Source organism: Gymnogyps californianus, chromosome 1, assembly GCF_018139145.2.
Source record: "Gymnogyps californianus isolate 813 chromosome 1, ASM1813914v2, whole genome shotgun sequence".
Taxonomy (NCBI): domain Eukaryota; kingdom Metazoa; phylum Chordata; class Aves; order Accipitriformes; family Cathartidae; genus Gymnogyps; species Gymnogyps californianus.
The window spans coordinates 181,651,897-181,665,967 of record NC_059471.1 but is presented as its reverse complement, the minus strand read 5'-3'; the positions used below and the strand labels follow the sequence as shown (position 1 = coordinate 181,665,967).

The 14,071-nt window shown below is 48.1% G+C and overlaps 1 protein-coding gene across 3 annotated transcripts in view; it reads left to right on the top strand.

Annotated features, from left to right (window-relative positions):
- The first annotated feature begins 8,236 nt into the window (after positions 1-8,236).
- Positions 8,237-14,071, top strand: part of SRGAP1 (SLIT-ROBO Rho GTPase activating protein 1) — a 146,926-nt gene continuing 141,091 nt past the window's right edge. For all 3 annotated transcript variants that reach the window (XM_050892233.1, XM_050892226.1, XM_050892242.1), the window contains exon 1: positions 8,237-8,614. In XM_050892233.1, the coding sequence (XP_050748190.1) occupies positions 8,548-8,614 (67 nt within the window). In that variant the 5' untranslated portion in view covers positions 8,237-8,547. The remainder of the gene's footprint in view (positions 8,615-14,071) is intronic.

Sequence of the window (14,071 nt, the reverse complement as noted above, 5' to 3'; positions counted from 1 at the left end):
TTTTCTTCCATGTGGGACACGTCTTCTTGGACACTGGAACAAAAGCTTAAAAGCTTTACTTTGAAGCCACAGTTGTGAAGGTAAGATCATTATATCTTACCTTTGAACTACTGTGTGTCTCCTGTTGATGAGAGCCAGCAGCCCAAGCGTGCAGAGAGGGTCAGCTGCAACCTGAGGATACGACAGAAAGCCGGGTCCAATAAAGGATGCGGGTACCACAGCATCTCCTGCCTCCCGGCCCCCAGTGAGTCCACACCTCTGGAGCAGGCACTTGGGCATTGCCTGAGAAATCATAGGCACCTCAAAATTCACCCCAAACCCTGAATGCTACAGGAAGAGACTCTCACAGCCAGGTGATAAGAAAAGCCAAAGACAGAGAAATGTCTGAAGTCTCCCTCTGGCCCAGGGCTAGGTGTTTAGCACAGAGTTTTGAGAGGGAGCCTGCAGCAAGGACCACCTTCCCTTTAGAGAGTCACACAAGACTCAAGTCTTTAAAAGAACAGCGTTCGGGTTAACCCTCGTCTTTTAAAACCCGATGGCAGGAGAAGGACATTGTGATGCCTTTTAATACAGGGGAGCAGCAGCCCGAGAAGCGGGAGGTCTGGATTCAATTCCTTCTGCAGCCTGAAACCATTCCAGCTGCCACCGCCCAGCTCACCCTGGAGTGCTCTCGGGCCATGCTAGCAGCTGGAATTTTGAGTGATGTTAAACTGCTATGAAGCAAAATGTAGAAATACTGGGTCTCCCCAGGCCCAGCTTGGTGCCTGTATCCCTTCGTACCTCCATTTGCCCCGGTATCACCACCTTTAGCCATCTGACATCCCTCCCACACGATTCTGGTTTGTCTTTTTGCAACAGTGAAGGCAAAAGTAGCTGAGGGAAAAAAGAACTCGGGAAAGTAGCATGTTGCTGCTATCAATAATCGAAAGAGAAAATGCTACAGAAATAGCCTTTCTTTTTCCACTCTTGTTTCTCTCCACGTATGCCTTTCTCTTAGGCAAGGCTCAGCCAGAGGGTGGGCCGAGGGGCTGAATCAGAGAAACGGCAGCGTGCTGCGTAGACCTTTAATAGCAAGGCACGTTTTTAGCCGGATGGGCTGCAGCTGTTCCCACCCCTCTAGCCCACACTAATGAATAAGCAGACTAGCTAGATGTTTCTGTGAAAATGAACAAGGCTGACCTTTGAAGTGTCATCGCTGGGCTTCAAAATTAATGCCCTTTTGAGATAAATGAGGGCGATTCGCAACATTTAAACTACTGGCACGAACTGAAGCAGCCCAGAAAGATGAGATTGTGCAAAATCTGGATGGCCCGTGCTGGCCATATAAGGATAGCAAGACCAGGAGTTGCGTTCCCCTATCTAAGTTCTGAGGGTACAATCCAGCAGCCTTATTCATATAAGCATTCTAGTTAAAGTCAGATAACAGCAGCATGATGAAGTACATAGGACTGATTTTTAAAAATACAATGTTCTTAATTCTCTGACGCTGCTTCAAGCAGTTTCTTCTCCTTCTAAACTTAACCCAACTTCTAATGTTCTCCACTCAAAACCATGAGCCTGAGAAGGTCAGGGGTAATGAAGTAGCAGAAGTATTTAATTTTTAGCTGAGAACTGATGGAACAAACATAAACAACGCAAATGGAAAATTTAAAACCAAAAGCTAATTATCAGAGTTGCAATTATCTGCTCATCAAAGACTTGAACTACCGCTAACATAGCCCCTTAGGCTCACTTGGAAGAGTTCTCCCCACACACCAGTGTTCCCTCACCAGGCTTGGAAAGAAAAGCTAAACCAAAAACCATCTTAGTGCTTCTCTGGACAATATAGCTATTAAATTTGAGAAGTAAGATAAAGATCCAGAATAATGCTAGTGCATGTAAGCTGGCAGGTGTAAGGCACATGCCGTTGCCTAAATTTAGGTGTGTGAAGCTTACGAATTCGATATTCAGCTCATTATGTTGAGAAGTGGAATACCAGAGTCTCAAAGGCTACCAACAGGACAAAAGTAGCCCCACAGAGAACACAAACCCTGCAGTGAGGATGCAATTACTTCTATATTTCTTCTCCAAAACGGCAAGACTGCCTCAGTCTCTTCTCATTGAGAAAGTTATTACTCAGAATTCATTCCTCCTTGTCATTACTAATTGGGAAGTGAATAGCAACACCATATAAAAAAAGGATAATATTCTTAACAACAGTAAAAGACATAAAGCAGCCTCATCACTTTCTATATATTAGTTATGTCATTAGTCCTATTAGCACTGCTCAAAATGAACAAGTCAACAAGGAAACATTAAAATGCACTTCATGACTGTAAAGCCAAAGGACTAAATATTGACATACCAATTACTGCTTTAAGTCTCATTAATTTCTTAAAACAAAATAGCAATGAAACGAATGTGGGGAGGTTTGGGTTTGGTGCTTTTCTTTTCACTTTAGAAGAAATACAATGCTTGTTCATGTCGCAGACTGTATCAGTCCTCCAGGGCTGAATGGAGACAGAAGGATCTCTTTCAAGTCAGTGATTTCACCTGGAAGATTTTTTTTTCTGTGATGTGAACAATTCTCCCCTGGATTCAGATGTATTTCGTGCTGGGAGTGCTATCGCATGCGTTTGAACATAGCAAATTGGCTGTATACACACACACACATATATATAGAAGGTTACCTAATGGTATTTTTCCTGAATCCTCCTTCAGATGACAGGCCGACAGGATTACTTTCCAATGTGACTGCAAATAGTAAATGAACGAATGCAGTCTGCATAGGCTTAGCTGTGCATTTTATTCAGGAGCAAGGGACTATAAATAATAACCATATTCCTAATAGACTGCTGTTAACATTCAGCATATTACATTCAGGTTTTATGAAGAGGATGTCATTCCTGTCTTATACGACCCCCGGTTATGATAGTAAGGAAAACTATCCATACTAAACATGGACAAAACTATGGAACAAAATCCAGACTAAACAAAGTGTCTACAATAAGTGAACCGTAGTGATCACCACCAAGGACATGCCCACCTCTCTTGATTGACTTTTGAAGGAGGTTAAATGACTTGGTTAAATGACACATTTAAATTAGGCATATGACTTTAGTTGCCTAAATTTAGGTGTGTGAAGCTCACAAAACGAACACTCAGATCATTATGTCCAAAAGAAACCCAGCAATTGCTCAACAGACAAAAACAGTAATCTGAAGAAGTACATAGTAAACACCTAGGGCTTGAAAATGGTTATGGACCCAGGTATAGCATGAATTTAAAGCACATTACCAATTCTACATACTCCACCTGTAGACACTCTTACTGTGAAGTAAGAATGCCTTTTCTTCCTTCACTCTGCTTCTGGAAGAGATTGTGTCCACAGGCCCTTACAATCAATACACCCGTGCCAGTGGTCAGAGTACTGTTCCTGGAAATGAAAGGTTAGTGACAGCTTAGGCTCACAGAGAAACTCAGGTGAGGGAAACATCTTTCCCGAACTACTGAAGTTTGGGCAGCTCGCAATCCTCATTTCATTGCTGTGAAGGTCCAGCTGAATGCTTTAGAGCCACTCGCTTTCAGGTCAGCCAGGGTGAAGTCCCAGCTCTTCTGCAGCCTGTGACAAACCCCGTAAGCCCAGATTTCGTCTCTGTGTCTCTGGAGTTTATAAGCACGGAGCAGCATTAAGTGCTGCACTGGTTGGGGGCAGGGGAGAGAAAAAAAGCCTCACTGGTTTTATATCTTAGATAAGCAACTGTATTTACTAAAATAATCTCATTCCCAAGCAAATAGATTTGATTCTATACAAATGTGCATCTTATCAGTGACAAACATTTGAACAAGCTCTTTGAATGGTGCCTTTTACTGATTTTTCAATAACAATCAAATGTTTCATTGTTTCAATTAAAGCTTGGTCTTTCATTTAGAGTCTTACTGTCCAACTGTAAAATGACTGATTGACAGCAATTATAAAGCAAGATGAATTATTTCTGTCTTCAGCCTAAAGAAAGTTAGTGTAGGGTTTTGTTGTTTAAGGGTGTCGATGCATTTCATTAGGTGCTCACAGAGAACAGCTCGGTGATATTCCAGCAATCAGATATATGGTCTATTTTTATTAGCAGCACAAGAAAGCAAATACTGCACAGCTCATCAGGCTGTGTAAATGAAATCAAATAGTGAAGTTCTCAAGCAAGCAGAATCCAGCATGCCTGCGTTATTCCCTTTTTGCACTGAGTGCATGAAGTATTGCAGGAATTGCTCTCTGCATAAACACATCTCTGTTTTATCATACATAATTCAGGATTTCCAGTTCCCCGATGGAGTAGATTATCTAACTCTAACACTGAGGTACAGTCCACAAACCCTGCACCAGTATTGTACCGCTGCAGTATCCTACTACACTGCATTATTGATACAACTCTGCCTCTTGCAACAACATATGTGCTCTCAATCAGCTTTATCCTAATACTTTTTAAATGTCTATAGCGTCCTCCTCACCAAGACCTGGATATGCTCTACATAAAATAATTTAGAGTTCACAGAACAACGCTGTGGACAAACAAGAGTTTTCAAGCATCATCCACGGGTGCACAGGGGTTCATATAACAAGACCGTTCCACAGCTCTAGCACTTGCTGCTCTTGAAATTGACGGGAAGTCTGTGGGGACCTCTTTGGGAACAGGTCTCAAAAGACAGGCATTTCTGTAATAATCTTCTGTGTCCTGTAAGTCACCTCAGACCTGGCATTGCAGGGCCCAGGCAGGGTCTGTTCCTGTGCAATCGCCATCCTCACAATGGGATTGCAGGCTGTGTAAATCAGTGTGGAATTGAGTCCGGAGACTTGAGCTGCCACGAACATCTTAAAAGAAGATTACACCCATGTAATAATGCACAATCCTTTGCCAATCCCTAAAGAAGGGCAGCGGGGGGAAATCAGATTTCTCAGTCAGCTCAATCCTGGTTGTCCTGGAGGCCAACCCGAACTCAGGTATCCAGAATCTGTGCAGCTCTGAGCCTGGCACGCTCAAGCCTGCTGGGACACGGCTTCATCCTCAGTCGGTGGACCTGCCATGGACATGCGGCCCTGAGCCGAGCGGCTGAATGTAGGGAGGTCAGTCTCCAGAGCCAGAAGATGGTTTCTGCATCTTCACAGGCAATTGCCTTTGCAGAGTAACAGAAATGCTCCGTCTGCAGCCTCCAATTTCGCTCTGTGGAGACAGGCCCTTCCTCTGACTGCAGCATCTAGCGCAGAGGGAAGGGATGGTGTAGGCACGGGCGTTCAGGCCCCCTCTGCACCCTTCTCCTGGGGAGAAAGATCTGGGCAGTATTTCCCAGCGTAGGCTCAGTGGGAAGAGGGGGCTGTGTCCTTCAGCCCCCAGGAGAGGGAGAGGCAGATAACTTCATGTCTACACCTCCAACCACATCTCGGGCATGGTTTGCATGCCCAGCTCCTGGGCAAGGGAGATGGGGACTGGCCTGGCCGGAGATGCCAGCCTGCATAGCCTCACGCAGGGCATGAGGGGACTTGACCACTGTTCTCTGTCCTCACTGTTTGCAAAAACACAGTGTTCTGCAAGACCAGGCAAGGCTCACAGCTAATCTCCAGCTAGCACCCGTGTCCCCCAGGAATGCAGCCCACTGCCTTGTAAATCAGCCTGTCCCCAGCCTAACAGATGGACTGGAACAGCCAGGAGGCAAGACATGAGCATCAAAGGCTGAGATGAAAACCAGAGTTGGGTGGGATTACGGAGATGACTGCTCTTTTGAGGCTGGGCTTCTTAGTCAAGGGACGTAATTTGACCATCCAGCTTGGAGTTAAATTGGCTTTAGACAATAACCTCCCGTACTAACATCGCTTTAGGTGATCTGAATTGGGATCAGTGCTGGAAAGAGATTGTGCTGGGAGGGCAAGAGAAAGAAATGTATAAAATTACAGAGAGCAACACATGAAGAGGGAAAAGGGAACAGGAATCCTGTTACCCTGATCCTGTAGCAGGGGAGAGCATGGTACCTGATGAAACTGAAAGACGAACTGCAAAGCACAGATGTACACTTACTGCTGAAATGCAAGGTGTGGAAATGAGCAACTGCAACACCAAGGCAACATGTTCATAAGAATTAAATATAAACACAGGCAAGAATGTCTGCATGAGTACAGCTAACTGTGCTATCGACCTCCGAGGGCCAGGTCCCCATAGCACTAAAGCTCAAATCCAGCCAAATTACTGGGTAGCTGGCTTGAACTTTCCCAGCAGCAGATGATCCCACCGTTCACTCCTCTTTGTCCTGAAGGGTCAGGTCCTGGCAGTGTCAGGACTAGCTGTCCAGGACAGGATCTCTGGGCACTTTCACCACACAAATCATACAGCAGTCACCTTGGGAAACTCCTCGTAAATAGTTCGCAACTTTGCCTAATCACTTCTGGACACACCTGACATCAGTAGAGCCCTCTGTGCCTCCAGAAAGTCCCCTACCTGCCTTTAACCTCCGCAGAGCTGACCTCCCTGTAGCCCAATGTCTGCAGCTGTGGTCCTGGGGTTTGGCTTTTGCCTTTGACCCATGAAGGACAGCCACATTCTTTGCCCATCACAAGGCAGCAGTGTCCATCACTCTTTGCTTTTTCCATGGTTTTTTAGCAAGCTCTTCTCAGGCAAAGGCTGAGTTTCAGGGCAGCCAGGGGAAAGGGAAAGGGGTTGTGCAACCTGAGTCACGCCTGACACCTTTTGCAGGTGACTCCCAAGCTTACAGCCCAGGACCTAGGAGAAGTGTGGCTACCAGGTCTGTGAACCGCCGTGCTCGACTCTTGGCATGCATAGCTTCATCTCCACCTGCAGAGCTGGCAGCCAGCTCATCCTCTGCAGCCCCGAAGGGCTGAGCCAGGCACCAGCTCTGCAGGCAGAGAAGGAGGCTGTCCCCATCTCTGCTGGAGGCACCCAGGAGCAAGGACATTCCTGGGCCACCTCTCCCCTTTGGTGACTCACCCCATGCTCCCAACTTCAGCTCTTCCTGCCCTTCTGGACCACCTTCTTCCCCTTCTCACAGCCCCAGCTTCGCAGGGAGGGCTGTGCACCATTGCTCGCAGGGCTGGAGTCCATCCTTCTAACGCCGACATTGAACGTGACCGTCTGACAGGGCCAGCCCCGACGCGTGCCACCCACAGCAGTTCAAGGGAGCCGCATTTTCGATGGCCTCCCACCCTGTTTTGCTTGTTTCCCCCATGAGCTGCGAGGAGTGCCCACACAGGGGTGCTGGCAATCCTGCCCTCGAGAACAAGCTGCATCCAAAGGGGAGCACCACGCGGGCAAGGACGGTGGAAGCAAAGCCCGCTGTGCTGAGGGCTGCGGCTCTCCCCTTGGTGCCGCCATGCCCTGGCCCCTCTGGGTCCTGGCCCCTGGGCATGCCGGTGCAGCCGTGGCCCCGCTCAGCACAGCCCTGCTCTGCCTCCACAGAAACAGGGGAGGAAAACGGGGTCCCCAAAAGACACATCACCCTTCCAGCCTCTCCCCTCCCCGTGCGGCTCGGCGGTGGCGGCAGCACGGGGCTTTAACTTTCCCCGCCGGATCAAGGGCTTTCTGTCACCATATCGCCGCCTCACACCCCTGTCCCCTGAGGGCACCCGGCCACCATATGCTCGCTGCGGGGCGGGGGCCCCTTCCCTCCCGCCCCCGCCGGGGCCCGCCGGGCCTGCTAGGCCTCCCGCCGCGGGGCAGCCGGGGGAGGCGGGCGGCGGGCGGCGGGGCCTCCGGGCCCGGCCCGCGACGCGGCGGTGGGCGGCGGCCGCGCCTCCCGCCCCGGCTGCCGGCAGGGGGGAGGCGGAGCGGGCGCCACCGGGGACGAGGCGAGCGAGGAGCGGAGGCGGGCGGGGAGGCAGGAAGGGAGGAGAGAGCGGCGGGAGGGCGGGGAGAAGTTTATTCCCGGAGACACCTCTCCAGGGCGCGGCGGGGGTGCCGCCCCGCGCCGGCCGCTGCTCGGGCTGCGGGGCTGGGACATGCGCCTCCGCGCTGCCGCCCGGGGTTAGTCACGGCGGGGCGCCGGCCCCGAGTCCCCACCCAGGCGAGCGCGGCGACAGGAGTAACTAGTGCCTCTGGCGTACGGACCGAGCGCGGTCGCCTGCCTCCCGCCCACCGCCGGCGCCCTCTCCCTCCTTCCCTTCCCTTCCCCTCTCCCGGGTGCGTGAGGAGAGATAACAATGGTGGGGCGCAGCCGCCGGGCCCCCGCCCTCGCCTAGTGGAAGCGGGTGCCCCGCGGCCAGCGGCAGCTCCGCCGCCGCCCCGCCCTGCGGCGGCCCCGGGCCGCGGACCGCGTTGCTGCCGGCGGCGGTGCCTGGAGGCGATGGTGCCCGCGCCGGGGTTAGTCTGATCGCCGCCTCCCCGCCTCGCCGCCTCCGGTGCCGGCGGCGCTCCCGCGGGGCCAGCCGCCCGCCGCCGCCCCGGCCGCCGCGCTCGCTCGGGCTTGTGGCCATCTGATACAACTTGGGAGCCCCTCCACAAAAATAATAGTAATTAATAATAATAATTTTAAAAAAGGAGAAGAAGGGGGAGAAGCGGAAGAAGCAAGTGGATAATGTCAACCCCGAGCAGATTCAAAAAGGACAAAGAGATTATAGCGGAGTATGAAAGTCAAGTGAAAGGTAAGCGCGGGGCGCGGGCGGCGCCTCCCCTGCTTCAGAGGCGCGGGGCGGCGGCGGCGGGGAGAGCCCCCGCGGCGGGCCGGCCGCCCTGCCGGCCCCTTCCCCCGGGCTGCGGGCCGAGGCCGGCCCCGCCGCCACCGCCGTCCGGGCGGTCGGTCCCTGTTGCCTGAACTTCGGGGCGGCGGAGGGGAGCGGGGAGGGGGCGGCGGGCGGCGGCCGCTGGCCCCCCACACTCCGAGCGGCGCCGGTTTGTGTGAGGGGCCGGCGGGGGCTGGGGCCGGGCGGCAGCTGCGGCTGTTGTCCGCTGCCCGGCCCCGGCGGAGCACCTTCCCTTCCTCCACCGACTTCGGTAACGCTGGGTGGGGGGATAAAAAAAAAAAAAAAGGCTTGGCAGTTAAACTGAGGCGAGACACAATAGTAAGCCATGCCCCTTTCTTGAGGCACATGGCTGGTGTCCCCCACCCTCCCCTCAGGGTTGTAGTTTCTATGTTGGGCTGTAGAAGATGGCTAATAAAGAATTATCCTTGACTATTGAATGAGCCCTTTCAGCCATCCCAGGAAGTATTTCAGCCTCGCATCGCCCGGCTGTATTGCATCCAACTATTGTGCCAAGGACAGCGCCGGCAGACCCTGGCTTGAGCCGCCAGCGCTTCCAGACCCTCGAGTTTCCTCTCCTCGCCTGGCGTTTTCCCCTCTGCCAGTGTCTTGGGTGGAACAGAGGATGGGAAAGTAGCGGCATGGGCGGTGGGGTGTGGGTCTCTTGGTGCACATCCTTTTCTTCTGGGTGCTGTCAGGGAATATATTGCATAATACACAAATTGCAATAAATCCAAGCTTCGAGGATGGGTGCAAACCTGAAATGCAGCGTTTAAAAAGCTATGCGACACCTGAACTCTGTTTATTAAAATGACGTGGGTGTGCTCTTTATGTACCTGGGGTGGACCCTCCTTGATGCTGCCCGTGGTCTGCAATGTGCAGAGACAGAGTGTGTCCCCACACAGGTCTGTGGGCTTCAGGAGCCCTCCTGCCCCACGCAGGCAAGGGCTGGGACCTTCAAACCGAGGTGTCTGAAACAGGGTGGGAGAAACCACTCCTCAGCTGCTCAAAGATTTGTTGACTTCTGTAATTGCACAGTATTTTTAACTCTTACTTGATCCTGCAAGATCAAATTTTCAAGACAATTCTTGGAGTTTTGTTGGTCTTTTTCCTCTTAAAAGGAAAGAGGTAGTTTTTGAGTTTTCTTCTTCCTAAGCTTAACTTTTGGTGAAAAATACCTGTCACCAGTGAAAGTCTTTTTGGGTCCAGGAAGGGATTTAGACTGAAAATAAGAGACCTGCCAGATAGGTGGACAGTGAGGGGTCTTCTCTGAGCTGGCAGGTAGGCCATGCTTCAAGTGTCTGATTGACATGGGCAGGGCTGAGGCAGCTCTCACATAGCTGGTGGATTCACTGCCATTGAGCCCTTGGCGGATTGGTGCTTCTGCCTCTCTGTGGAGATGGTGCAGATTTGTCTTGATCACTGAGCAGAAAAAATGTTCAAGATCTTAGGCTCTTTGCAGAGTGTGCGGACTGTTCTTTGCCTCCTCCTAACATGATTTTTATGGGCTCAGCCTTTATTAACTACAGCCAGTTGCTATATAAGCCATTCTTTTCTTTTGAATAATGAAGAAAAAATACCATGCCCTTCAGCTACATATATCGGATCATTTCATAAACAACAAAGATTAAGGTAGAAAGCACCTCTGAGAACTTGGCTTTCCATTGGTGTCATGGTCTCCCATCATAATTGCAGGGGGAGGTGGCATTTGTAAACATAGCTTAGTAGGAATTTTGACTTGCTTTGCTCCTTTGTGGTGGTCTGGGGTGTGTACAGTCTGGTCCCAACTGTCTCGCCTGAATTGTTGATTAGCAGCTGTTTGAAAAACTATGCTGGGCTAGAAATTGTAGCCAGAGATGCTTTTTCTTTAACCAGCATCACTAGAATTGTATTTCAGGTGGCAAGAACTGTCTGTACTAAGACGTAATTCTGCTTGATGCTCGCTCAGTGATAGTGTAACAAAGTAGAGATACCATTGTGGGATACCTTGAAAATCTTTTTGATATTGGGGGGTTCAAGGGCTAAGGAATCAGTCCTAATTAGCCATCAGGGTAACTTTTAAGGGAATGTAAATGCAGGAAAGGCAGGTCCCTATATACTACCTGGAATTTCATACATTAGGATAGGAGAAAGGGTGTGGCCAAAATGTTTTTGCTGCTTATGATTTCTGGTGTTTGCAATGGCTAGCTGATTTCTCACTGCTGACACGTTTAGTTGCCTGAAGGATGTGGACAATTTGGCAGCAAACTGGCCATTTGAGGTCCTCTGGACAGGCATGTGCAAAGGAGTGTAACACCACATATATCCCTTACCTTGTTATGAGATTGCATTGAGCCCAGCATGCTGAACACCAGTGTTAGCGATTCAGAAGCCATACCACTGATGTGTACATTTGTAAATCCTGTCATAAGATGTCTGAATATTGATACGGAAGAAAGAGGGGCCTCTAATGTACACGGCCTGTAGGGTATGTATATGGTGCCATATTTGGAAATGAGGATTTAACAGTGCCATTCTTCACATAGCTGTTCTGCTCTTAACTCCTCAAATAGGAAGCAGTAACAGATGTTAATTGTTCTGCCTGGTTCCTGGGTGGTGTAAACTAACATCTTCTCCTTGGACTTTCAGCTGTATCAGTAGATTGGCTGTTGCTTTAGTGGAGGTCATACAGGAAGAGTAGAAAGCCTGCAAATGTTACCTGTTTGTCAAGCTGAAGCGAACAAGGTACTTCTGACTTGTTCGGCGGAATATCTTATTGCACTGTTCTTCAGGCTAACTTCTGTCAAGAACTATACCAATTGTAGCAGTAAGGGAATTGTGTTCACTTCCCTGCACATCATATAGAAAGCAGAAGGGTATTTCTTAAGGATGTCTTAATACTGAAGTTAGATCTGTCTAGATGGATACCTATACCCATTGTTTTGGGGGATGTAAGGATATTATGATGACATAGGTACCTTAATTTGTAGACATAAAGGTGCGTGGGAAGTATTGCTTGGTTCTGTAACTCTTACTAGTTGGAAGTGAGCTATCTTGATACACTTCAGTTCCAGTATGACCTTGTTACTTGGTAATTTTGCTGAAGCACCTATTTCTCAGCAATGTTTCACTTTCTAATTCAAAAGCTTTAGGAAAGGCATCAAGAGCTTGTTTATTCAAGACAATTTGACAGTTCTGAGGAACAATTTATATTATTGTTAAAATGACTTGGGCAATGTGCCTTGTAGACTTTCTGCAGACTGTATTGGATTACTGAGTAAAATTGCTTCTTAAAATATCCCTGATCATCCAGACTATCAATTGTATGTGTTTTTTCTGAAGAATGTGATAATTTTATAGGCCTTCTGAAGTCATTAGAGGTAGGTTTCCTACCAACCTTGCAACTGTGGTGGGGGATACAACTAGAGCTAGGAAGTGGAGGGAATCCTGTTTAAATGAGCAACAGACAGGTGGTATAGTTAGGAGCTGAGTATTAACTTTCTGATACATGACCCTACTTAGATTTATACACAGCATTCCTTAACTCAAAGCTGAGTTGGCTATAGTAGCCTCTTATTATCCTACCTTTTGTATTCTGAGGACCAGCTGCTCCTTGGTACTGCTGATAAGGTAAAATAGTGTCTGTTGATAAAGTTACTGAGCAATCCACAGTAGCAAAGAAATACTAGAGCATCCTCTGATGTCTGCGTGGGTATCTCAGGTATGGTGAACGGTGAGCTAGTGAGATCTTGAATACCTGGCTCACTTCAGAAATCTGTCCCTCTGGAGAAGAAATGTGCAGTAGTAGCAGAGGATGGGGGATGCTGCTCAATAGCTTTCAGATCATTGAAGTGTTATACTGGCATGCTTACCTTCTTAAGACTTGTAACTGGCCTTCCATGCACAGGAGAAATGTGCTTTGAGTAGGTAAGCATTGTGCTGACTGATTATCTGGGCCTGTGTATTCAGTGAGATCCTCTGTATGGTTTGAACTGTTGAGGATCTTTGGAGTTTAACAGTCTCTTGGCCTTCCTACACAACTGCATCTCCAACTGAAAAGGACTGAGGGAAGAGCTACTTAGATGCTTCCTTTTTCTACCTTCATTTGCCAGCTGGAAGTAACTGAATGGAAATATAAGCCCAAAAGCAGCTTTGCGAAGGGAGACGCTTCCCGAAGATCAATATTTGTGGGGTCTTCTTCAGAACAAAATACTCCTATTTTCCACCAGAAACAACTTGTTAGCACTATGTATTACATTGCCTAATTAATTTTTATGGAAAATGAAAATTCTAATTTGTGAAACTGAATTTCAACTTACTTCAGATTAAAACAATCTAGAATTAAAACAACAACAGAAGCCTCTCTAAGGAAAGGATGAGTTCTGAAATACAAATTGGGTTGACGTTTTAGTAAACTTATCTGATAACTATTTAAAAAAAAATCTTCACGATGAAGAATTTGGTGCCTTGGATGATGCCAGAATTCTTGAGTTTTATTTTGAAAAATTCTGGTTAATACATGCCAGTTTCCAAAGTTCAAGTTTATCAAGTGTGGTTCAGTAGAAATTTTTCTGATCAAAGAACTTGACCACAATGAGTTTCGTCTTATACAGAAAGGATATTGTTCTCCGTACTGTTTTTCAATTGGAGTTACATGTTCAAGAGACAGCCTAATGAAGGATAGTTCCTTACCTTTTCCCCCACTACTTTCTTCCTGCTCTCAGATCCTTCCCTTCAGAGTACAAACTTCAATTGTGCAGGTAAATGTTAATGAGTTTGTAGCTGGCTATGCAGCTGGAAGGGGTATCTGCAGGTTTAGATAGTTCAGTTGTAAACTCAACAATCTTTCTTTTTTTTTTTTTAACCTACATAGTCAGTACTCTTACTGTTCTCCCAGCTTTCTTGGAACAAAAACTAAGGAACTTGTTTTAGTTCAGTACTGTGCACCAAATTATTTGGGGGGTGGGAGGAGCCCTACAAAAAGCCTACTTCCCAAAGGTCACGATTGAGGAACTTCAGAGGTTTTGGCCTCTTAGTCTTTCTATATAATTAAAGAAAAAAAATGCCTTTTCTTGGTACCTTTTTGAAAATATGGCCAACAGTCAGGAAAGTAGGTTTTTTTCCTGGTTTGACCACACACTGCACCTAGTGTCTCCCAGCACTGCAGTGAAGCTACGTTTATTATTTTACTTGAATTTAAAGGTGAATAAAGTCTTAATTGCTATAGCACACATGAAAGGGCAAGCAATGAATGGATTGTCTGACCAGTGTTTCTTTCTGGCAATACGGCAATCATAATGCATACTTAATGGATACGTTTTGTGTATACCTGTGCTTTTTTTGTTAGTCTCTAAGAAAGCTTTAACTCGCCTCTGACTCTGA